Below are 25,676 nucleotides of genomic sequence, written 5' to 3' on the forward strand. Positions count from 1 at the left end.
TGTTTCAGTGGGCTTCGCTTGGCTGAAGCAAAGAACATATGTTAGAGAAAAAGGCAGTGAGGAAGAAGGAATTCATTTTCTTTCCAATTGAAAAGACTGTGATCTTCACGAGGGCAAGGAATTTGTCTATCAGGCTTTCCTCTAGCTCCCCAACGCTTAGCAAGTAGATGTGCAATAGATATTCGATGCAATATTGAGTACATGGATGGAAAATTTCTTTATTGTTTAAAGGGAAGTAGAATCATTGAAGATTTTTGAATAATAGAATGATATTATACGACTGTTCTGTCTGAGAGCAACCTTATAGTTCTCTATCAAATGGATTGAAGTAGGGAGAAATTGTGAACAGATAAATCAGTAGACCATGGAATTATCAAGGTAAGATTTGAGGACAAGAATAAGTGTGGTGACAGTAAAGGCATTTTAGAAATATTATTTATAATTCTTAGATCATGTGTGAAAGACTTTGTAAGGAAAATGGGAAAAGCAACTACAGTGTGCTGGGTGCTGTTGCAGATGCTGCTGTAAGCGAATTGTTAGATCGCAGAGCTGTGACTACACTCTAACTTGGCCTGTTGAGGCTTCACAGGAGAGGACGGGGGTTGTGGGGTGATGGTGGAACTGGGCATTGAGAGGGAAGAGCCAGTCTGAATAAAGGAGAAATTGGTCATCTGTGATCTGTACATATTAAATTTTGGTCATGCATGGAACTAAGATGCAAGCATTCAGAAAGCAGATGGAAATGTGGGCACCACACTCAGGACGGCATTGGAGCCAAATATGTTGACTACATGTCGTCTCAGAGAAGGGGAGGTTATCAAGTGTAAAAAAAAAGATCATGGATGGAATGTCAGAGAATACCTCCATTAAAGATCTCAAAGGAAAGGATGCATAAATCAGGAAAGAAGGAGAACCAATATAATATAAAGAAGCTTAGGAGTGCCACTATAAAAGAATAGGTATACCTATATAGGAATACCAATATAAAGAAGCTTAGGAGTGACAACTTCTCTAGACAGAAGGGGCAGTAGGATGTCCAGTTGTGTGGAGAGAAGAGTGAGCATGGGGAAAGGACCATTGCATGAAGCACTTCCTTGATGACTTTATCTGCATGAGAGCATGTCCTATAGCATCAATTTTCCACAGTGACCTTTTGTTGTGGCTGTCTCATTCTTAGTGATTTTGGAACAAGCTTTTTCAGGGTGTGGGCTGTCAAGGTCTTGGTTGCTTTTCAGATTCTTGACTTCTCATTAATCTCTTTCCTAAAAAGGGAAATTGGCAAAAGGGGCAAAAGATTCATATTCCTGGCACCAATTCCTCTTTCTTCAGCTGGACTTGCACACACTCTGCCCCTGAACAAAGACACCTTTAACATCCACATGGGAAATCTGAGCTGGCATTCACCATCCCCCCAAATCTGAGCCCAGACACACAGGTGTTGGATCATAGTGGAAAAAGCATGAACTCTGGAGTCAGACAGACACATTTGAATGCAGAACCCCTTCTTCCTGGCAGTATGACTTGGACAACTCATGTTATTCTCTGAGTCAGCTTCTTTTCATCTGTAAGTTCCTAGAACCATTCCTGGCTCATGAGGTATGCCTGTTAATATGCAGCAGAGTTAGATAAGGGCTCCTTTGCATCAGCTTTTCTGACCCTGCTCTTGCCTTTAACCCTGATCAAGGGAGGTTGTCAACATTCCCACTTCCTATAAATTGTGCATATCATTTGAAACCTGGCTCCAGTCCTACCTGTCTCTGAAAACTTTCTCTGAGGACCATGCTTCCAAGTCCCGTGTCTCTCCTGCAATCCCCTGGGACACTGCTCAGTGTAATATATATGCTAGTTATTCCTGGACTGACCTGGATCATGACTTCTATTGTTCCTACCTTGTTTTTCTATCTTGATTTCTTGTTTCAGTTGTCAGAGGTTTATGTATTACTTCCTTGTCTTGATTATAAATTCCTTGAGGGTAGAAAAAGGCTTTATAATTTATAGCTTTTTTCTTTTTAATTTTTTTTTGTCTTTCAGTTCTTTGGAAGATGTGGTCTAGTATAGGAAATACATGAGAGTCAAAGAGAAATGGGTGCGAAATAATTGGCAATGAAATGAAGATTGTGTGACATGGAAGAAGCTACCTTTAGAGTTTTAGGGTAAACTCTAAAATTGAAAAACAATAATATCTTCCTCCTAGGGTTATTGATAGCATTAAACATGGCATAATTGGTGTTCAATTATGATGTTTGTCACCTCTTCCCAGGGCTTACTGAGTAGGTGTGCAATAATGAATATCGCCATTTTGTCAGGATTCCTTTAAAAGACCTGCTCTAGAACCCTTTGCATCCCTTCATCTCCCATTGAAATGCCACCTCATCCTCGTAGCCAGCCCTTCCCCACCCATCAGAATGTGTGAATCTTCCCTGGTGCTCCCTTTGCACTTCGGTGGCAGCTTTGTTGATTATATATACGTCATTTTGCCTCTTAGGAAACTACGTTTCTTCCACTAGACTGAGGACTTTTTAAAAAGGAATAATTCCATTTTACTCATCTCCTCAGGGAGACAACTTGAGTAGAGTGGAGAACACACGGAGATGTGGAAACAAGCCCAACTGGAGTGAATCCTGGATCCACCACACCACCTTATTGGCTGTGTGAGTTCTGGGCAGGTTTCCTGACCTCAGACTGTCTGTTTTCTCATCTGCACAAAGTGAGGTCAAAATACCACTTTGGGCAATAATATGGGCTAAATGAAAAGCAATATAGACCAGTGTCAACCGCTGTACCGGAACCTGGTACGTGTTTAATAAATGGTAGCCCCACCCCTGGCACAATGTCAATCACATGAAAGATGCTCTTAAAGTATTGACTGAATTAAACTAAAATTTAGGAACTTAATACTTATTTCTGTTTTCCTTTGATATATTATATCCTACTCTTGCTGATTATCAAAATTTGTCTCACTTTTTTCCTGGCAATTTAGTACAGTGGTTTAAGAAGCATTAAAGTCATGTTTGTGACCATGTTGAGCTCTTTAGAAGGGAGGTGCTTATTGAAATCAGCAAGGCTGTGAGGTATTCACGATTTTGTTATTTGATCAGTAAGACCTGTGTATTTTTTTCTTGCTGGAAGAAAGGGGACCAAAAGAAGTTGTTTAGAAGGTAATTGCCTTTTATATTTTAAAATCATCAAAAGATACACCATTCAGGGAGATAAACTACAAAAATTAGACAGTTTGAGGTCTGAGATCTTTGTGATAAAACCAAGGGAAAGATCATCTCAATCCATTTTTTCCTCTTTGTATGGCTTTCTTAGCAGATGGGAATCTTGGGAGAGAACTGAGAATAAAGCAAGAGACCCTGGGGTGGTGAATTGGGTGCAGCCGTCTCCATCCCTTTCCTTCAGCAAGCATGTGGTGATTGTCCCCCTGACAGCTAGTAGTGGCCGAGGGACTAGATACACAGAAGTTCACATCCATTGCTAATGAAAATTTTTCCCATTACAAGTAACATAAGTCATCTTCAATGGCCTTAAGTACAACAGAGGGACGTATCATACAGACCCAGAGGCATCTCGCAGAGCTTCAGGAACATCATGCATGAGCTGAGCCTGTGGAAACACAACCCAGGAATTTGGAATCACATCTCTTTCCTTTGCTTTTTTGTAAGCTTGCCTTCTCTTATGGAGGCCTAGGGCAGGAAAAGATAGCCCCCAGAATTCTAGAGCCTCATGTTTCAATTCCGGTGACAAGGAGAGACTGACCCCTCTGTCTGCTTCAATTTCCAATGACAAAGCATGGGCCCCTGAGCAACTCAGCTTGGACCAGGTGTCAGCACCTGGTTCAGTGAAGAGGGGCCAGGGAAGGGGTCATATTATACAAACATGGCCACTGTGGCAGTGCCGGTGCATGGGAAAGGGCAGTGATCCGGGTGTGTAAGCCTAGAGGTCTGGGCGTTATCTCGAAAGGTGTCTACTCTTGATGAATGAGACAAGGCCCCAGCTCTCACACTCTCAGCAAGATAGAAACAAGAAAAAAAGCAGGAAGAGAAAAAAAGTGGTGCTTTTATATGATGATATCATGCCCAGAAGATGCTATGGGTTTTCAGCATTGACACAGTTCAATCTGAACTCTGGTGCTAAATTTAAACTGGAGGGGAAAGAACTCACTTTTATGCAGCACCTATGTGCCAGACAGGCCACTTTCCCATGTCCTATTTCACTCAGACTTCCGGGTAGGCCTTTGCTATTCATTTGTAAGTAAGGAATTATCAGTGACTTCATGAAGCCTGTTATTCTTGTGGCATAGCAGGTGTTTGGAGTTGTATCTCTCTGCTCCTGAATCTCATACTCTGCACAGCTGGAATTTACAAGGCCTTGAATGAAATATTAAGACGTCAAGGTCCATCAGCCAACTCCGTCTCCATCACTGTTTGGGATGACTTTGTGCCAGGAAGTGACTGCATTCCACTCAGGTCCCTAAGCCAGAACTCAAGAGTCACACTGGTTTCCTTCCACTTCCTGTTGCTTCGGCAGACACTCCGTGAATAAAGCTATATCTGCTACTCCTCCAATGTTGGTTTTGATTCAGTCCATTTTCTCTACCTCTACTGCCATCATCCTCGTCTCACCTGGATTAGTACAAAACTCCTGCTTCAATGTCGCCCCCCCCTTTCCCCCCAGAGCAGTCAGGAAAATCTTTACAAAATGTGGGTCAAACGCCTACCCGACGTGCCTCCCCACCCCACAGCCCAGTGCCCTCTCATTGCACTTAGAACCAAATCCACGCTCCTTATCTGACTTCTAAAGCAACACAAGAAGGAGCCCCGCCTCCTCCTGTGCTGCCCCTCCCACCTCCTCCCCCTTGATTTCTCTGCTCCGGTTGCACTTGCTTCTTTCTACTTCGTAAGCAGGCCACACACATCCCCTCCTGGCATGACTGCCCTTTTCTTGTTGTTCACATCTCCTTTCAAATGTCATTTCTACAGAAATGCCTTCCTGGGCCAGCCTGTCTAAATTAATTGTTCCCCACCCTGTCCCAGTCACTCTTCATTTCATCAAACTGTTTTATCATCCTCATAACACTTATCACAATCTGGAATGATCTTGTTCATTATTTATTTACTGGCTTATTATCTTCCTTTCGCCTTTAGATCTGAAGCCCTAGGCAAGGAGCGACTTTCTCTTGTTCCCAACTGGACCCTGAGACCTAGGCCAGTGCTACATAGTAGACATTGAACACCTGTCTGTGGCATGTGTGAACATTCAGCTGGCTGTGTCAGAAATCGCGGGGTGTCGGGCTGGGCCTGTGCCCTGGCATTCATTACTAGTGCCGTCTGGGGGCACTTAGTCACTGTCTCTCTCAGCTCACTCCGCTTAAACCCTCGATCACTGAGATTTATCTCTGAGTTTAATCAAATGTAATTTATATTGAAGCCTCCTCGGTAAATAATTGATTTGCCCTCTCTGTTGTCTTCATCACAAATACTTCTTTGTACTCTAAGGAAATAATTTAATCAGTCGATAGTACACACAGCCCTCTTGTTTAGAAGGCAGATGGAAGATAAAGCACGAATCTTGCTCACAGCAGGATATGCTGGGACCAAAATAATCTCCCTGAAAAAATAATCTGCAAACCAATTGACAGCAAAGATACCCAATTAAACCCTCTTATTTATTTAGTTTTTTTGAGTGGAGATGACCCCCGAAAGTTATAGCTGCCACGGAAGAAAGTTCTTGGCCAATTGCAGCTGCATGTGGAAATATAAACCCTTGTTCATTCATGGTTTAATTGACTTCTGTCAGGATCCAAGAGCAAGCTTCCAAATGTTGCGTGCTCACGCACATTCGGCAGGTCCTTCAAACTCAGGGTTTGGCTGTTCTCTGCTATACTGTGACCCAGCTCACTGAGGAAATCAATTCTCCTGCTTCTCTGTCTCTGCTCAGTCACCTGGCTTTCCATGGCCAATATATGCAGAATGGACAAGATTCTTCCAAACCAGACCGTCATCATCCCTTCACCCTCATGGGTTTCTCTCAATGAAAGACATGGGCAAAGATTAATTTTGCATTGTTTTTTGCAAATTGCCTACTCCACACTTTTCGGGAGTGGAGGAAGGGGAGGAGAAAATAAGCATCAACACTGATAAGTGTAGAAAGACTCCATGTGGGCGTCCTCACAGAGAAATTCTATCTTCCTTCTGTCTTTCCAAGAAATTCTCAGTATTGCCTTCTTTACGCTGTTTAATTGGAACATCTGGACTGTCCAATAATAGGGAATTGTGATACGTGTTTGTGATGGGATATTGTGCAGCCCTGAGAATCACATTACAAAAAATGCCAATATGGGAGAGACTATATAAGACACTGCCAACTGAAAGAAACAAGCTACAGACTGACAGTGTGAACACATTGTTGAGAAGTGTGTGCTTGTGTGTGTGTACACTTAGGAAAAAGTTGAGATGAGCATTTACTCTAATACAACCCATAGATATCCATAGAAGGTTTTATGGGCAACTTTCCCCCTTTTATCTTGCCTGCATTTTCCAAATTTTAAGAATTGAGCACATTTCACTTTGTAATTAGAAGAAAAAAACAGTTGTTTTAAAGAATGGAAATAGGAAAAGTTTTTTAAATGTCTGTTATTTTTTCATTTGAAAACAAGATTGTCTTCACTTGTCATCAGTTCCCAGGGCTTTGTAGATGCCTAGTATCTGCTATCATTGCATTTGCCAAAGGGAGACAAGTTGTGAACTGTAGAAAAGCAAACTGCACTAAACCTTTCACTTCTGGTGGCAGCGAGGATGCCCTTGGGTGGGTGATGACCCCGCTCGCCCCTGCAGACTCAGCTGCCCAGGAAGGCTGGCAAACACCCAACAGCTTTGCTAGGGGCCTCTGGGTTGCGTTTGTTGAGAAGGTGTTACCTCTAGATTTACTTTCTTAGTCTCAGGCTCAGTCTCATGGAGGATCAGTATCAGTTTTCAAGATTTGAGCACTGGGGCTGCCTCTGAGCCCTGCTCTCGTCTCCCTTAGATCACTGCAGGCGTGTGCTGACTTCATCAAGACCCTCTCTTTCAGAACACCGTCCCTCAAAGGCATTGACTTTGCACCGACTTTGATCGAGTTCCTGGGAAACCGGTGGCGGAGACAGGTTTCCTGTAGGAAGCTTGTTTGGGGTTGTGCCCTCCAAATCAACCCTGGCTGTGAGTGCAGGTAGCAGGCCTGGGCAGGAGGAGTGGAACGGCTATGCAGCTGCACCGAGGCCCCAGCAGATCCCCCTGTTCCATGAAGAGTTCTCCAGCTGCCTTTCAGAGTTGGCTCAGATAGCGGTGTGGGGCCTGGGCCTTTATACCTAAGCCCATCTAAGCAACCAGTTATTGGACGCCAGCTACGATGGGGAGAGGAGGTGAAACTGGGGGAACAGGGCCTTCGGTGAGGTGCCTCTCTTTGGTGCAGGGCAGTTTTCTGACATTAATTCACCCAGGAGCCTTCCCAGGCCAGTGCATTACATGCAGGGATGAGTCTTCTCCCAAAACTGGGCCTGGGGAGCATACTACATGGAGCGTGCAGTTCATAGGAAAAGGAGTAAAAATATTGTCAACATACGATACTGGCCAAGAGCTACACAGTGCTTTCCATATATGATTGCATATATGGAAAGTAATGAATGCCAGGGCACAGGCCCAGCCTGACACCCCTGGATTTCTGATTGCATATATGATTGCATATATGGAAAGCACTCGGTTTTTTATAGTAATCCTGAAAGGTGAGCATTATTATCCTCATTTACAGAGAGATGAAGTGACTTTCTTTGGGCCAAGAGGCCCCCAAGTGGCAAAGTCAGTTGAGACCCAAGATCTCTCCCGGACTTTGTTCTTTTCCATTCATTTCCTTGCCTCCATGTTCCTTTGACTTTAGATGCAATTTTCTTGCTATACTTTTTTTAAAAATTTCTTTTAGAGAGGGGAAGGGAAGGAGAGAAACATCAAGGTTGCCTCTCGTGTGCCCCCTACTGGGGACCTAGCCTGCAACCCAGGCATGTGCCCTGAATGGGAATCAAACCAATGACCCTTTGGTTCATAGGCTGGTGCTTAGATCACTGAGCCACACCAGCCAGGGCTCCTGTTGTACTTTTATATGCATCTTTCTCCTTTGACTTTCTCCATGCAGCCGCTAAAACCATAGTATGACCGTACTGGTTGCAAACAACAGAAACAAAGGTAATGACTAGAGTCAGACCTGTTTTTCCCCTGCCTTCTGCATTTCCCATCTCTTACCCAGTTTCAACTTTCAGATTCTCTTCCCTAAGGCTCCTTTTGGTTAAATTTCATTTATTTGCGGCACACCTCACTCTGCCTTTTCCTAGCTCTGTGATCTGGGGCCTGTCTTTGCCTCCTGGAGTCTGAGTTTTCTCATCTACACAAGAAGTGACTAATAGCACATGCCATGCTGGGTTGTTGTATGGAATCAAAGAAGAATGATGAAGAGCTTACATGTTGTTCAAAGCTGGTTCTGTGCCCTGGACTGTAACATCAGCGTGAGATAAAGCATTATACGACACATTTAGTGTGTTACTTTACACTTCATGGCAACACACAGTGGTTTTACCCCCTTCACCCCTTGGCCACCAGGAGAAAGACACAAGCCCAGCCATACAAAGACCAGGGAAGTGAATGGTGTGTGCTCTCCTGGCCCCTCAGAATCAGGCTGGAGAGTAGAAGGCAGACTGGCTGGGCCTTAATAGCCAAGTTAGGATGTACTGAGCTTCTCGGTTTCCATGGAGAGAGAGGTTCAGAAGAACGCAGCCACAGAGGATTACAGATGTCTTTACAGTCAAAACCAGGAGACTTCTGCTTTGATCCATCTTGCCACTGCTTCCTTGTCCACTATTGTATGATTGGCCATTTGTCTATTGTGCCTGCCTTCTATCTGTACAAAGTGCTGGGAGTTATAATGCCACCGACCATGATTAACAGCACCTGAGACTTTCCCTCTGGGACTAAAATTTAAACTTGGTTTTCCAAAGTTAGAAGACAATCTGTGTACGTGTTTTGGAAGAGGGGTGTTGGAAACTCTGAGTACAGACAGTGTTCCCTACCAAATATGTTTATTTAGTCAGCAGTTCTCACTGTATGCCAGGCACTGTCTAGTGATTGGGGGATTCACAGGGCGCACAGCTCAGCCCTCCGGTGGCGTACATTCTGGCCAGGGGAGAGTCCCAGCCCAGCTTTCTCCTACCTAACGCGCTCTCACGCACAAGGAGCCGCCACAAGGAGCAGGAAGCATGCCCCGGCGTATTTGGCGTGGCCATCCCTTCCATTTTTCTTCAAAGAAACTCGAGTGGGTGTTTGAAGGGACACTACCGGGAAATTGTTTGTCAGAGTGACAGGCTGTAGCTGATGATCATTGTCTTTTGTTATGAAGAGTTTATGAATGATACCATGCAATCTTTATAATAGATTTTTTAAATTAACATTACAAACACACAGCATGGGAAAATAAACCAACAAATAGTAGTAGATTTTTTCAAGGAAATGACAGGAGGACCAACTATCAGAGCATGGGGTTTGGGTCATCCTAGGGTCATCCCAGGGTCACCAGAGGACCCTGCCTCCCATTTCAGTGGTTCCACATCCGGCTCAGCCTCGGAATCGTGAGCTAAGCCTACAAATGCAGATTTCCAGACCCTCAAATTAGACTCTAGAGTATTAGCATTTGGCGTTGTACAGAAAAAGGGTACCAGTGGACCCCAGGTGCCCTTCATACAGAGCTCTTTTCACAAGTGCCAGTGAAGAACATTTTTATAGAAGCTGTGTGCATGAATCATAGGTTGAATATGATTTTAACTCTTTAATTAGTTTACCTTTTAGCATAATGACAGCAACCATGTTTACAAAAGCACATTTTAACAGCCCCTTAAGCATGCTGTTCCCCCTTTTCTTCTCACTACCCAGCTAGGTAATTACACCAAATCAGCATTCTCTCCGATGCAGCCAGCATACATAATTATTTGTCCACTGCAAATCAACACCTGGATAATTGCAAGTTAGAATTCTAACTAACGTACGTTATCTGTGCTGCTGGGCTCTGAAATCCCCCCTCCCCACCTCACACACAATCTGTTCTTAAATTGGACAACCTAACAGGTAATAAGATGCTTTCAGCAATGGACCAAATGATGTTGGACAGGCTGGGAAAAAAAAAAACTCTGAAGTTTTCTTCATCAAGATGGATGGACTGGTGATTCAGACAAATAAGCAGAAGGTGGGAGGATGTCTCAGTTTGGGTGCTGTGTTAATAATTCACAAGGTGATCTCCCTGTTGCCTCAGGAAGGAACGTTCTGCTCCTAATTGCACCCTTATTCCCAGGCAACCAAAAAAAAAAGTCCCTGACAGCTGGGACCATTACTTCCACTGCAACATGACTTTGCCTTGGCTAGCTTTGGGCCACTGGGGCTTAATGTGAAATATGTTATGTGGGAAGGAGAAAGGCAGTAAATAGTTACTGAATGACTGCTATGTGCCGGGGAGTGTGCTGAGCTCAAAACGTGTATTGTCTCCTAGAATCCTTCTAACTGTCCTACAGAGATGTGCAAATAACTAATGTATCATACAGGTGGCGAGTCCAACACTCAGGAAAGTCAAACGACTTTCCCATTCACACAAATGTGCATGAGAAATCATAGAGCGACTGCAACACCTTCCCACTCCAGAGATTCAGGCAGCTGTGCCCCCCTCACTCGAAGCGTGGCCTTGCAGCAGGGGCCTCCCTTCCCTGTGCTGCAGTGCCCCCTTCTGAATGGGTTGTAGCTTTATCCCCAATGTCGCTGTGAAGCTTCAATGAGATGCTTTCTGGAAAGTGGGTGTACGTGCTCATTCTCAGGTACCATCTTTTACTCTTCCTTCCTAATGCGATTTCCTCCTGTTACAGACTGAATGTTTGTGTCTCTCCTCCTTCCAAAGTCCTATATTGAAGCCCAACCCCCCAGTGTGATGGTATCAGAGGCTGGTCTTTCGGAGGATAGTTAGGTGTAGATGAGGTCATGAGGATGGGCCCTCCATGGTGGGAATAATGCCCTTATAATAAGAAGAAGACAGATACGAGCCCCCTCACGGGTTCCCGCCCTGCCATGTGAGGATACAGCCAGAGGGCAGCCATCTGCAAGTCAGGAAGCAGGGCCCTTACCCAGAACGGAATCTGCCTGCACCGTGATCTTGGACTTTCCAGCCTCCAGAAGTCTATGGTAGTTTGTTGCAGCAGCTGAGCTGACTAAGAGGCCTCCTTAGATGTTTAACTATCTAAAACACGGACGTGAGTATTCAGCTCGATAGGTCTATGTTGAAGTTGACCTCTTCTGGACAGAGGCATACTGTGACTGTTAAAAGTTAAAAGAATCCTCAGCCACATTGACCACATTAGGAAGAGAAATACTCCCCTTGGCTCCTGTGTGGGTTTCTGTGGCCATGCTCATTATAACCTGTGAGAGGGAGACAAAGAGAGAGCAATCTTGAGTGTGAAATATCTTTTATTTGGCCATTAGCGGGCTTTAGCGAGCAGCCTGGAGTGGGAGGCTGTTTATGACTCCAGTGGGTTCTGTGGGCTCTCTGCCTCAGGGTCGTAAAAATGCTAATCGCTGCTTCCTTCAGCCTGACTCCTGATAGAGGTACTTACTTGTTTTTGTAGAAGCTTCTGAGAGGTCATTCCCAGTGTGGGACCTCCACATTAGCAGTGCCCTCTGCTCTGAGACAGGGACATAGTGTAATTCCAGATGACATCCTTGTGGCCTGTTTAAAACCTGGGATGCACTCAGTGCCTGGGGACTGCCTGCCTCCATTTAAATTCAGAGGTGAGTCATTTCCCAGGTTATGGAGTGAGCAGGTTGTGATGAGGTTGAGAAGTGCTCTTCTCTAATGGCATAGAGCAAAAGCAACATTAGGTGGCCGTGGGTGTGACATTTACTTTATTCCACGAGGAACTGTATTCCTTGAAGACAAAGTGAACGACCCTCATGGCATGGATTTGAAATACGGTCTGTCTGGAAGGGGGTTTTAAGTGACTCCCTACACTTCCCCACAGTGCTCCTGACTCCTGGAGTCCACTAGCCTCTTTTGAATAAGTACGTGAATTCATCCATTCATTTAACTGTTCAGCAAAGCTAGGCACTGTGAACCTACAGGGTCAGAAGACAGAGACGGCTCACTCCAGTCCTTGCTCTTGGGGAGCTCAAGTCTAGAGAGGGAGCCACACATGCCGGCCACGGGTGCAGTGACAGATGCTGTGAGGGGATCGGATTTTAAAACTGCATCTGTGGAAAACAAAGCAAACCTAAGAACATATCTTTGTTGCATATTATTACAGGGGATTCTCTATCACACTAGAATTAGGAAATGACTGCAGTAATGTACAGACTTGACCACTGGGTTGTGAGCTCCGTGACTGCAGGGGTATTTATATATCACATATTTTGTTTGCTGCTGTATCTCTAGGACCTTAGAACTCACCGTAGGTACTTCACACACAGGTCCGGCAGAAGTAACGCCTGCTTCAGTGTGTTTGGTAGGGTAATAATATGAGTGTGATAATTTATAGTTTTAGTTTCAACATTTCACCTAAAATGTTATATGGTGTGCCTGAGTGTGATATTGTTATGTTACAGAATGATATGCTTATAATTTTGTAATAGAAAGATTTTGTAATAAAAAAGCGTATTTGTGCCAGGCCCCATATATCAAATAAGTCAATTAATGAATAAATTAATAATTAATCAACCAATCTATCAATGAGAGCCTTATATGTCCCCAAATGTTGCTATAATGTCTTTAAAATCTAATCTTCGCACCAGACCAGATCATTAATAGCTCACATGGCCTAAAGAACAAAGTCCAAAGCGGGGGTGGCCAACCTTTGGCATCTCTGCGTCACACTGGAAGAAGAGTTGTCTTGGGCCACACATTAAATACACGGAGACACGGAATCACACACAAAAACATCTCTTAATGTTTTAAGTAAATGCATGATTTTGTGTTGGGTCACATTCACAGCCACCTGGACTGCATGCAGCCCATAGGTCATGGGCTGGACACCCCTGGTCTAAAGGCTTCTCCTTGACTTCCAAAGTCCTTCATGACTCGGCCCTTGCAGCCTTTGCCAGCATCACTGGAGCCATGGGCTGCAGCACATTAATTGGCTCAGGCTCACCCCACACCAATCTAATAAACATCTGTGGGGTAGTATTTCATATATTGAATATTTTATATTATTGTTTAATTCTCACTCAAAGATATGTTTTATTGATTCCAGAGAGAAAAAAAGGTGGGGAGAGAGAGAGAGAAACATCCATTGGTTGCTTACCAAATGTGCCCTGACTGGGGATCAAACATGGAACTTAACGTAGGTGCCCTGACCAGGACCGATCCCACAACCTTTTGGTGCACCGAACAATGCTCCAGTCAACAGAGCCACCCAACAAGTACTGTGGGGAAGCATTTTGAATAGCTCCCAAGTGATTCTATCTTTACGAGGGCTGAGAAACATTTAACCTAATCCAACTACTCACTGTTCTCTGAATGTCATCATACCTTTTACTCTTCAGGAAAACTTTTCTCTTGCTTCTCTACCTGTTGAGTCCCTGCTTCCTCACCATGCCTTCCTTAGATGTCCTCTTACCTGTGCAGCTGCTTCTAATCCTTCCCCCATCAAAAAGAAACAATTTCTCCTCCCCTCAGTTCTACATAACCTTCACAGCCCTGGTTGTATTTTGTGTAGCTGTGTATGTCCCCTTCTAAATTGTGGCCTCGTCTAAACAGGAGAGGAGACACTTTTCAGTCACCTAGGTACCACAGAAAGCCAGCACAGTGCCTATCACAAAGGAGTCTCTGAGTCACAGTGGTGTACAAATGATGATAATGTAATTAGGGTGACCACTCAATGTATTAACCAGACCACCATCATTACTTTTGAGAGTAATGAAGGTGCAAGTGATGATAGAGTTGGCTGTAACCAGGGACTGTCTCAGCCAAACAGGAGTTATGTTCACCCAGATACAATGGCAAACATTGATTGACCTCTTCCTGTTTGTCAGTCACCATCCTGCATGCTGTCATTTATTTAACCTACACAATGACTCACGTGGGAACAAATGTTATTATCTGCACTTCACAGAGGAAGACACTGTGGTAGACGCAGGCAGGAGCTTACACAAGGCAGCATGATTAGGGCATGAGTGGGAGCATTGGGACCGAACTCAGGTCCTCTGAATCCCCAGCTCCTCTGCCGGACCATTGTGTCCTCTTACCTCCTAGTGGGAGATCTCGGGCCTTGGAGCAGGACAGGATGAGGTTCTGTTCCCAGCTGAACTTGAAGTAACTTCATCCACAGAATGATGACAATGCCTATTTTCAGTAACCCTGGAGGATTAGGCGAGATAAGGTATGAGAGGTTCGGGTATACTCTGTGTGCAGCGATGGCGTACTCGTCCTAGGAGTAAGCCATCTGCCAGTTTCCTACAGCCCCCACAAGACATCTACTCAGACAGCTGTGACACAAAGCAAAACGTGGCAAATGCTCTAAGAGAGTATCTAGTGAGGTCACCGGAGGGCCCACGCCTCACGGTTACAAGCGTGACATTCTGCACAACACTTGGGTTCAAACTCAAACTGTGGGATTTGAATAGACATTTCTCCAGAGAAGACATACACATGGACAATAAGCATATAAAGATGCTCAGGATTCATTTTCCTGAGGAATATGGGAAGCAAAACCATGGTGAAATGCCCCGGCCCATCAGGATGGCTAAGGCACAAAACACAGACAGTAAGGGCTGCTGGCCAGAACACCCAGCAGAGAAACGGAAACGCCCCTGCTTTGCAGGTGAGGTGGTAGGTAGACCGGTAGAACCACTTTGGAAAAACAGTAGATAGGTCCTTAAAAAGCTAAACCTGAGCTACCATGCAACCCAACAGTTTCCCTCTTAGGTATAATAGTAAGAGCATTGAAAAGTACACCCACATAAAAAATGACATGCCAATGTTCATAGCAGCATTATTCATAATAGCCAAAAAAAAATAGAAACAACCTAAATGTCTATGGATTGATATGGTATATCCATACAGTGAAATATTATTCAGCCAAAAAAAAGGACTTGAAATACCGATAAATGCTATAGCATGCAATAACCTTGAAAATGAGATGCTAAGTGAAAGAAGCTGGTCACAGAAGACCGCATATTGTATAACCCTATTTACATGAACTATAATTTGCCTCCAGAATAGGTGCCTCTATAGAGACAGGAATTGGATGGGTCGCTGCCTATGTCTGGTGGATTTGGGGGAGATTGCTGATGAATACAGGGCTTCTTCTTGCGATGATGAAAGTGGTGTGAAATTGGCTAGTGGTGATGGTTGTATAACTCTAGGAATGTACTAAAACCACTGAATTGTATACTTTCAAAAAGTGAATCGAATGGTGTGGAAGTTATGAGTGTCAGTAAGTGGTTATTAAAAAAGGTAGGCTCGGCTGTTGCTGTTGAGTGTTGGTGGCATCTTCTATAACAAAGGGCTCATCACAGACTCTAACTCAGAGAACAGGTATAAGGATTAAATGGAAGATCATAGCTAGAACTCTTGGCACACGGTCTGGTTTAGTGAATGCTTGATAATAGATACTGATGATGTTAATGCTTTTGCTGAAATACATGGCCTTTCTCTTGTCCACCCTGAAGCACAGGGTCAGTGATGCTTTCAGCGCAAGGAGCTGGAGATCCATGACGACTTAGGATGCATGAAAACTGACCCTCCCTTTAACACCCTCAAATAGCATGTGCCTCTGATGGTAACGACCTTATGGCTCCGATATCTGTTATTTATTTCTTGGCTAATATAACTGAGACCTTGCTGAAGATGTGCTCATGAAAAATTACCCTTTTAATGGCACAGCATTTAATGAGAAACTGGATTATCTACTGCATAAGTGCCCTTCATACAAATTAACTTGGCCCTGGGTCCTAATCTAAATTGGGCTCCCTACTTTCCTCTAAATGGCCTAATATTTTCTTATTAATCTCTGCCCTTGTTCACCTGATCTGGCTCGGCCTCCTCACAAGAAGCTTTCTCCTTGGGAGAGCTCTGTGCCCTGACAAATGTTTTTTAAGACTCTTCTTGTGTCGGACTCATGGACAGTTTTCAGACATGCGTTGTGGGCCAGAAACTTCCAGTTTTAAGCTGTTTTTCCAGTGAAGTTGTAATGCTGCCAGTGTATTGAGTATCAGCAGATCTGGGTCAGGTAAAAGACAGGCCTTATAGAGAATTGGGGGAGATGAGAAAAAAATAATCATAGTGGTGAAGAGAATAATCTTAAAAATGTAGAACACAAGCAAACCGTAAGCTTGGGCTTTGATCTCAGCTAGATCTGGGTTTAGGTCCCACTTAGTGAGTTTGGCCAAGTTACTTGGTCTTCATCCCTTCCATTTAGATCCTTGTCTGTAAAACCTGAATAATAGTACCCATCTATAGGATTATTTTCTGGGCCTAAACAATTTGGTGCATATATTCAATATATGTTTTGTACAAGATGTATAAATGCTACCAGTTATTGTGGTTCTAACGAACTGTTGGAGGAAGTCCCAAATAGTGAAAGGGATGTTAATAGTAACAAATTGTGTCATGTGTTAAAGATGCAGAGATGGCATTTATGATAGAGTAAGAAGACCTTCCCAAGAAACAGACCAAACCCTAGGTCACTCCTACCAAACAGTACATAATAATGCAGAGAAAGGCGACCTGCAGTACCGTGGACCCTGTTATTCAGCTGGATGTCCATAGAAGCAAATGTTCTTCTCTGTGTTCTTAGCTTTAGTCTCTGACAGCTGCTCTCCCTGAACCTGGGATACTTAATTTTTACATTGAATATATTTTCTCAATAATTATTCATGTGTTATATTTGTTTTATGGAATATTATTCAAAGACTTGGATATACTGGAGTCAGCAAGGATACAGTGGGAAAAGCACCGCCTGGGAGCTGGGGACCACAGGCCCAGGGCTGCCTCTGCAGACGTTTCTCCTGTGTGCCCTCCTGCCCTCACATTGGATCTTCCACGTGCTTCTTTTACTGGGCCGACCATACTGGTGGCAGCTGCTGTTTATAGAAAACCCAACATATGAATACATGCTTTGCACAGGCTACCTCATTTAAGCTCCTTTTACTATTCATGCAACAGGTAAGGAAATTGAGGCTCATCGGATAGTTTGGTTGGTTTAGAAGTGACGGAGCCATGGTTTAAAATGAGGATGTCTAACGCTTGTACCTTCTGTATACCCAGCACAACACATTTTTATTTGGACTCAGAGTCACCAGGAACTTGATCTTTGTGGGTCACAGACTTGGTCTCATTTGTCTGTGGTCAGTGCGTGAAAGCACCTGGCACAGAGATGCTCAGTAAGGGACGAGTGAATAAATGAATGAGTGCAAGGCATGTTTTGCCAAGCGAAGAGTGTTACACAGTGGTTAGCTATTGCTGTTGGTTTGTTTTTTTTTTTCTGTTTTACATATTTCCTCAGTAACTCTCAAACCCCGCATTACAGAAAGGCCTTAGTTTTGCACATCGTATGGAGATAGTGAAATACACTGAATTATCACTGATGTCCTCAGCTCTAAGATTCTGACTGATGGGGGAAGGCGAGACAGAGCATGTGTCAGAAGTTGAAGTTAATGATGTTTTAGGAAATGAATATCAGGAGCCTAGCACATTCCAGGTTTTAAGAACCACGTGTGCAATGCCCCAAACTATGACTAGTTCGAGGAAAGTTTGACGGGATCAGAAATGTGAATTCCTGTGTAGTCATATTTTTTCTGACTCTGTGAACTTGGACAAGTTCCTTGAATTCTCTGAGCCGCATCTGGAAAATGTATATGGCTGAGTTGTTAGGAAGAATGGAGATACAGTTTATGTAACATTTCATATGAAACACATACTCAATTCACTATAACTTTACTGTTCATGTTTTATGTGGATGTGTTTGAACTTCTGGTTTATGTGTTTTATCAGAACACGATGTTAATAATTTTGAGAAAGCTGTTGCAAGGTATGGGCACACAAGTAGTGTGGATGCCTCTTTCTGTACACACATGAGTCAGCAAAAGAGAGATCATAAAACCATTTTTTTAATAATTGTCCCCGGTTCATTACTCAATACAAAGCAATTACTGTGGAGTCTCACTAAAACAGCCCATGGAATTGGGTGTGAGGAGAGTCTTGGATCTTGGCCAAAGTCCCATTAAGTGCTAGAAATAGTAAAGAACTGAGTGCTAATACTGTTCTAACAAGAATGTCGGAGGGTGATTATCATTTATTGAATATCTAGTGAGTACCAAGCACTGCGCTGGGTACTTGACACCTGTTGTGTGCTTTATTTATCTTAATACCCTGTTGGGGTTAGTAGTTTTCAACTCCTTTTTTTCTGCCTTAGAAAAGAGAGGCTGAGAGAGGAGAAGTAATTTGCCTCGGGATTTAAGAGGAGAGAGCCAGAATTTGCATTGAGGAGTACTACCATGCGTTTTTGTTTTGTTTCTGTTTTCTACTTGGTCCAATGACTTGACTCTCCGAAAACAGGTGAAATAAAAGAAGAAACCTCGATGCTGTGGGCAAAGCTAATAGGCCCTGAACACCTACATATTGGAATCCTGCTTTCCTCTGTTTGTAGGTCAGGATCGCAGCGAAGCCACTTTGATAAAGAGGTTTAAAGGTGAAGGGGTCCGGTACAAGGCCAAACTGATCGGGATTGACGAGGTGTCCGCAGCCCGGGGAGACAAGTTATGTCAAGACTCCATGATGAAACTCAAGGTACGGTGCCCACATTTTACTTTGATACTGTGGGTTTAATGTGACAGAGAAAGAACCAATCACACGGTCATCATGGTAAAAAAATTTATTTACTCGTTTATCAGCACATTATTTACTCATTTACTGGGTCACTGATGAATCACTGTCCCTATTCATTGGAGGGAGATTTCAATCTTTCAGCAAATGTGGACTGAGCACCTCCTATATGGGCATGTCTTATTAGGCCTGTTTGATCATTCGATTGTCACATTGTATTCAGTTATGTCTGCTTCGTGCAATGCCTGCGGAATTAAAAGTAAAATCATCACACTGCATGGTCCTTGAGATTTTATTAATTTTTAACCACTTTATTTTAAATAAATTTTATATGTTTTACTATAGGGTAAATATGGTAAAAGATGCTATGTTAAGATAAAAGCAGATTTTGTTCTTTTACTTTCATGAATGTCCTCAAACACTTTATAATAAAGGAAAAAAATTTCAATTTAATCCTCACCCAAGGATGTTTATTGATTTTAGAGGGAGAGGGAGGGAGGGAGAGGGAGAGAGAGAGAGAAACATCATTGTGACGGAGAAACATTGATCAGTTGTCTCTCAAATGTGGCCTGACTGGGGACTGACCCCGCAACCTAGGTATGTGCCTTGGCCGGGAATCGAACTGGCAACCTTTTGGAGTGTGGGATGATGCTTCAACCAACTGAGCAAGCCTGCCAGGGCAAGGAAAATATTTTTAAAGTAACGTAACTAAATATTGGAATTTGGAAAAACCACAAAGAGGTTTCTTATTTTAAATCTCCCAAGAAACCTTTTCATTGAGAAATCTAAGAAAGAAATTGAAAAAGATTAATATTCAAAAGACAAATTATAATATTAAATGGCTACTAACACCATACAAAAAAGAAAATTGTTTTTCCTAGATTGTGGTCTGCATATAGTCTGTTTCTTTTTAAACAATTAGTGATATGAAATACTTTTTTAAAAATCGAAATGGTTTAGCAACAAATCTACAGAATACTTTTTAAAAAGATTTTATTTATTGTTAGAGAGAGGGGAAGGGAGGGGGGAAGAGAGGGAGAGAAATATCGATATGCAAGAGGAAACACTGACTGGCTGCCTCCCACCCGTGCCCCAGCCAGGGACAGAACCCACAGCCTGGCTATGTGCCCTGACCCGGAGTCTAACTGGGGACGTTTCGCTGTGCTGGATAATACTCAGCCACCTGAGCCATGCTAGCCACGGCTCTACAGAATATCTTCTGTGTTTAAAACATATAATTATTTTACTGAAATAAAATATTTCACTTAAAATATTTTGAAAATATAGAAAAGTACAAGGAGGCAAGTTGAAATCCTCCTCAGTCCCAATGCACGAGAAAATTAGTGTCAACACTTTAGAAGTGTGTGCTTCATGATCTCTCTCTGTATTGTGTATGTATTCTATGAAATACACACATAGGTGGTGTAACTGGAATGACTATTTTTTAATTTATTGATTATGCCATTACAGTTGTCCCATTTTTCCCCTTTATTCCCCTCCACCTTGTACTCCCCCTTCCACCACATCCCTCCACCTTAGTTATGTCCATGGGTCGTACGTATAAGTTCTTTAGCTTCTCCATTTCTCATACTATTCTTACCCTCCCCCTGTCTATTGTGTACCTACCATTTATGTTTCTTATTCCCTGTACCTTTTCCCCCATTCTCCACCTTCCCCCTCCCCTCTGATAACCCTCCATGTGATTTACATAATTTTATACACTACTTTTTTGTCACCTAACAATATATTATGAGCATTTTAAAGATTATCTTCAAATTGTCAATGTGGATACAGCTTGGTCAGTGTAATTTTTTAATGTAAGAAAAAGGAATTTAAAAAATCTCACAATGTTGGCCAAATGTCTAAAAGTATTATATGGGATAGTATCTGCAAAACACTCTCCACATTTCCTTACCTTTAATATTTGATTAATAAGTCATAGCTGTTATTTTTGCTTACACTATACAAATTTCCTCAGCAGTTTAACATGTATATCCAATACTAAGTTTCCCTAAAGTATGACTGAGGGAATCATCATTTTAAAAAATTCTTAATTTTCTAAACTATGTATCCATTACTTTATTTTTTTAGCTGTCACGTAAGCAAGCTTTATTTTAATAGTTATGTACCTATAATATTATAAGGTATACTAGAAAAAGGTGTAAGAGACATCGGAATTGTGATTTCACAGATTATTACCGTGGAAGAGGTTAATGGATCCTGTTTTTGTAATCAAGTAAGGTCATGAGATTTTAGCGTGGTCCAGTAATGAACCTCTTCTTCCACCAAGTTCAAATCGGGTTGACAAATGGAGGAGTCTGACAAGAAGAATTCTGCATCCCAGCTCTACAGCTGCCGAGGGCTGCTCTGGAGAAGGTGCTGTAGGTGCACCGTGAGGGCGGGCGTCCTCAGAAGAGCTGGGCTGTTCCACTGGGTTTATGGGCAGTGAGAAAACCGCAGCCGTCCCTGACTTCCTTATCCCCTTCCCTGCTCCCGGGCAGCACCTTGACTCACACAGGAGACCAGACCAGACTGCAACCTCACTGCCAGCGGGCAGCTTGCATAGAGACCCCGAAGAGACGGAGCCTTGTGTGCTCAGCTTCTCTCTGAGCTCCCCAATCAGAGAGTCACACCTGCTTCCCAAGCAGACTCTAATCAAAGGTGGAGATAAAGGCCAGGATCTTGAGTCTTGCTGACGTCCCTCCTTATTGAGTCTGAGGCCAGGCGAATAGAGATTTGCTCCTGACAAATGTTAATGAAAAGATGTCAAGAAAATTTCCAATAATCATTTCGACCCAGAGCCACAAGCCGGCTGAAGAGGAGAAAGGAGCTCCGATACATCTCCTCCCTGTCCCCCACACCCCATAGCGTTCTGATACAGAGCCATTTGCCGGCATCCATCACAGAGTGCCTCATTGTCCAGCTACCCACAGAAGCACCAAGGTCAACGTGGATATGAGGCAGGAGTTGGCTTTTACTCCCTGGAGGGTCATGTAGCATAGGGCCTCATTAGCTGGACCGGACCTGCACGTGTGCACGCGCGCTCCCTGCAGTGAAGTGTCCCATCTATCAACTCTCATAACCGTGGGGTTCCCACAGCCCTGAGAGTTTGTCCTACTCAAACACATTCTTTTCAGATGTGCCGAACTTGTTGAGGGGCTTTGCTTCTCAGACGGTTATGTTTCATTATTTGCAAGTTGCCAAAAAGAATGTTGACATTTCAGCTCCCAGCAGTTTTTCTTTAGGAAGCACAGAAACATAAACGATCGATTCTTCATTTGGCCTCCTGCCCAGGAAAGAAAGAAGCAGAGAAGTACAAAATGCCTTTTGGCCTTGCAAAAAGGCCTACTTGTTCACAGCAGACCATAGAAGAAATAAAAATAATCCTATTTTTCTTTGTTAGGCTTTTTGAAGCTGGTGCCTTCCCCTGTTTTAGAGTTTTCTCTTGGATTGGAAAGGTTTCAGATGGTGTTCATATTTTGAGTCTGAGTGAGCCATGGCCTGTCTACCAACAAAACACCATCATCATCGTATTTTAATTTATGGTCAACAAATACTTCACCGTATGTCATTTCTTGATTGTGTGAGGTGTTAACCCTCCCTGTTTTGTAAATAAGAAATCTGACGTTCATGGAAGTTAGAGGATTTGCTCCGGAACCTTCATTTAACCTGTGATAAGCCCAGAATTCAAACCCAGACCTTCAGAAGCCCTGTGTTCGACAAGACATAGGTTGAGGCTAAACGATATTCTGTTTTGATCTGCATGTAGTGTATCTTAGTTTCCCAGTTAGATGTTAAGCCCCTATCAGTAAGCTACTACCCCATAGACACAGCATGCACTTCCAAAGCAGTCGCCTTTCAGAGGCAGTGGGTGAGACAGTGGTGGTTGAAGCTGTGGGAGAGGCTGAGATTACAGAGCCCTAAACATGTCGCTCAGGTCCTGTAAGAAGCAGAGCCCACTTCGGCTGGGTCAGATGACAGCACTTTAATGAAGGAGCTACTTACAAGGGTAGACAAGGTTGGGGTGGCAAACAAGGGCTGGTGAGGCACCCAGAGACTAGGCAGCGTGGGAAGCTGTTATTCTAGGGAGAGATGTATTTACTGGAACCCAGGGAGAAAGGACAAAGGACGAAGTCCCCTCCCTCCTTAAACAAAGATACAACTACTGTCCAAGACGCGGAGCAAGGACAGGAAGGGGGTGACGCCAGATACCCTGACCTCTCTTTCTGTCCACCCTTTGATCTCCAGGCGGAAGCTGGAGGCCAGGAAGCTCAGGGACAGAGGGTACGTCTTCAGGGGCCAGTCTCTGGGCACAAAGCAGGGGGGAGGAAGATATTTTTATTGATAATATTTCTCCTTTTAACTGAGAAATATGAAACTTAGGAGAAGCTTTCATTCAAAGGTCTTACAGCTGGTAAGTCACAGGGCTGGAGACCAGGTTTCATTCACAAAGCTTTCTGGAATAGCATTCTGGGTTTTCAGTCATTCACGCCTGCAGCCTGTAGTTTTCGCACCTGCTTTATGTGCTCCGTGGAGATCCCAGTCATTCCGTCACGGGCATGCGCCATGCTGGGTGAGGTTTCTCACAGCCCTTTCCTCTGCCCCGTCTCATAGGATGATGCGCTGGTCGGGGCGACCTGTCAGTCGTGCCGGGCATGCATGACCCCTTCTGGGCGTGTGAATCCTCCAGTGAGATGCCGCCTGTGTGTGACTCCCGTAGGGAATGCCTGTGCCAATTGTTTTACGTGGTGCCTAACACAGGGTATTGCTTGATCATGTCAATCTGAGGACTAGTAATAATGGTAATTTAGTTACTGAGCTCTCCCCATATGCCATGTACCATGCAAAGTGCAGTATGTGCCTAGTCCATATTGTCCAAATGCCCTAATGTTCTTATGAGGGAAAAGTGTGACTATTCTCATTTTGGAGTCTCTTTCACTGTTGAGTCTGAAAGCGGGTGGTTCTGCCTACCTATTTGCAGGACATTTTTGATATATCTGTAGTATATTTCGTAGTCTATTTTTTTGTCACTTATGCTTTTCCTCAAACCTCTTATGGCATTTCATACTAGAAGGAACTCCAACATTGCAATCTGAAAGATCACTGTTTAAATTTCCTTGATGTCTTTTAAGTTCTTCGAGGTCTGGGGTGATCACTTGACCCTCTGACCTATGTTTCCTCATATGGAAAATAAGGGAGATGATTCTTACTTCCCAGGATTGTCATATGGGGAATATTATATAACATGTAAGAGACCTTGTAGATCATAGATGCCCGAGAAAATGTTTGCCATCCTAATTTTTGGGTGTCCAGCAGTGACTTGCTAGGTCAGGTTCATCTTGCTAGATGTGGCTCATCTTAGGCACAGAACCCCAAGGGGCACCTATTTCCTCATCTTCCAACTCCCCAGCCAGAGCTGTGCCCTGGACCTCCGTCAGTTTTACGGAACGGCAGTGAGTAATCTTGGGGGAAGTGAGAGCCTGAGGCAGCATGTGCTGTCTGGTGGCAGGCATGCTCGGACTTAGAGCGATTTTTCAGAGTTTGACTCAGGGCCTTGTCTCAAAGGAGGAACGTGTTTGATAAAATGGGAGTTTTATTTCCCCAAAGATAGCGCTGTGCGGATAGTCCTTCTTGCTTTCATTTGTCACGCAAAGCAACTGCCAGCAACCCCAAATAGAAATACTCCTGGGCCCTGCATGTTTGCTCTTTTCATGCTGTCTCCATCTTTTTGATTTTTAAGATTTTCTTATTTCACCCTTGCTGGTGTGGCTCAGTGGGTTGAGCAGCAGCCTGTGAATAGGAAGGTTGTGGGTTCAATTCCCAATTGGGGCACATGCCTGGGTTGTGGGCCAGGTCCCCAGTGCGGGGGGCCTGCAAGAGGCAGCTGATCGATGATGTTTCTCTCACTCATTGATGTTTCTGTTCCACATCAATGTTTCTCTCCCTTTCTTTCTTTCTCCCTTCCCCTCTCTCTAAAAATAAATAAATAAAATCTTAAAAAGAAAGATTTTACTTATTTTTTAAAGAGAGAGGAAGGGAAGGAGAAAGAGAGGGAGAGAAACATTGGTGTGTGTAAGCAACACCCATCGGCTGCCTCTCACATGCCCCCAACCAGGGGCCTGGCCCAGAGGCCAGGCGTGTGCCCCAACTGGGAATTGAACCGCTGACCTTTCCATTGGCAGAAAAATGCCCAACCAACTGAGCCACACCAGTTACACACAACTCTTCATCTTTTTAAATACAGGGCCATATTCTACCAGGGGATTCATCGATAGCTAGGTGGAACCAGGAAGCAAAGGAGCTCAGTACTATCTACATAGTCCGTACTACTATGTGCCTGGGATTATTGCTGTTTGATTTTGCAAATGCTAAGCCCTAGAGACTGTTAGGACATTTTTGGAGATGGAGACCTGGAAGCTAGTCTTCCTGACCAGATGTGTAGCCCTCCCTGCGCTATATCCTGTGATATCCTCACCTAGGAAGGAATCAGATAAGAAGAAGGGGCTCCGCTCCCTCTGACACAGCCCTTCCAACTCTCCCATTTTGATGGGGCTATCCCTTGCTCTCTCCTTTGTGTTTGTCTAGATACCTTTGTGTTTGTCTTTGGTTAGGCTGAAGAGGGATGGCAGCTTAAGTTACTTTACTTCAAGTCCAGCCAAAAACACAGTTTTCAAAGTCAAGTTTTCCTAGGTCAAAATCTGGCTTGTTCATTACCCAAGTGAGGGAAAGTCATTTCACCTTTTTGAGTGCCTGCTTTATTCCAACACTGTAATTACAACACTGGGCACACAGACTGAACAAAACAAAGT

At 43.7% G+C, this 25,676-nt stretch overlaps 1 protein-coding gene across 9 annotated transcripts in view; it reads left to right on the top strand.

Annotated features, from left to right (window-relative positions):
• Positions 1–25,676, top strand: part of DAB1 (DAB adaptor protein 1) — a 773,228-nt gene that overhangs the window by 614,755 nt on the left and 132,797 nt on the right. For all 9 annotated transcript variants that reach the window (XM_037043158.1, XM_037043159.1, XM_037043157.1 and 6 more), the window contains one exon: positions 18,692–18,831. In XM_037043158.1, the coding sequence (XP_036899053.1) occupies positions 18,692–18,831 (140 nt within the window). The remainder of the gene's footprint in view (positions 1–18,691; positions 18,832–25,676) is intronic.

This window comes from Sturnira hondurensis, unplaced genomic scaffold (assembly GCF_014824575.4).
Source record: "Sturnira hondurensis isolate 20B ecotype Veracruz unplaced genomic scaffold, ASM1482457v3 Scaffold0004068, whole genome shotgun sequence".
NCBI lineage: Eukaryota > Metazoa > Chordata > Mammalia > Chiroptera > Phyllostomidae > Sturnira > Sturnira hondurensis.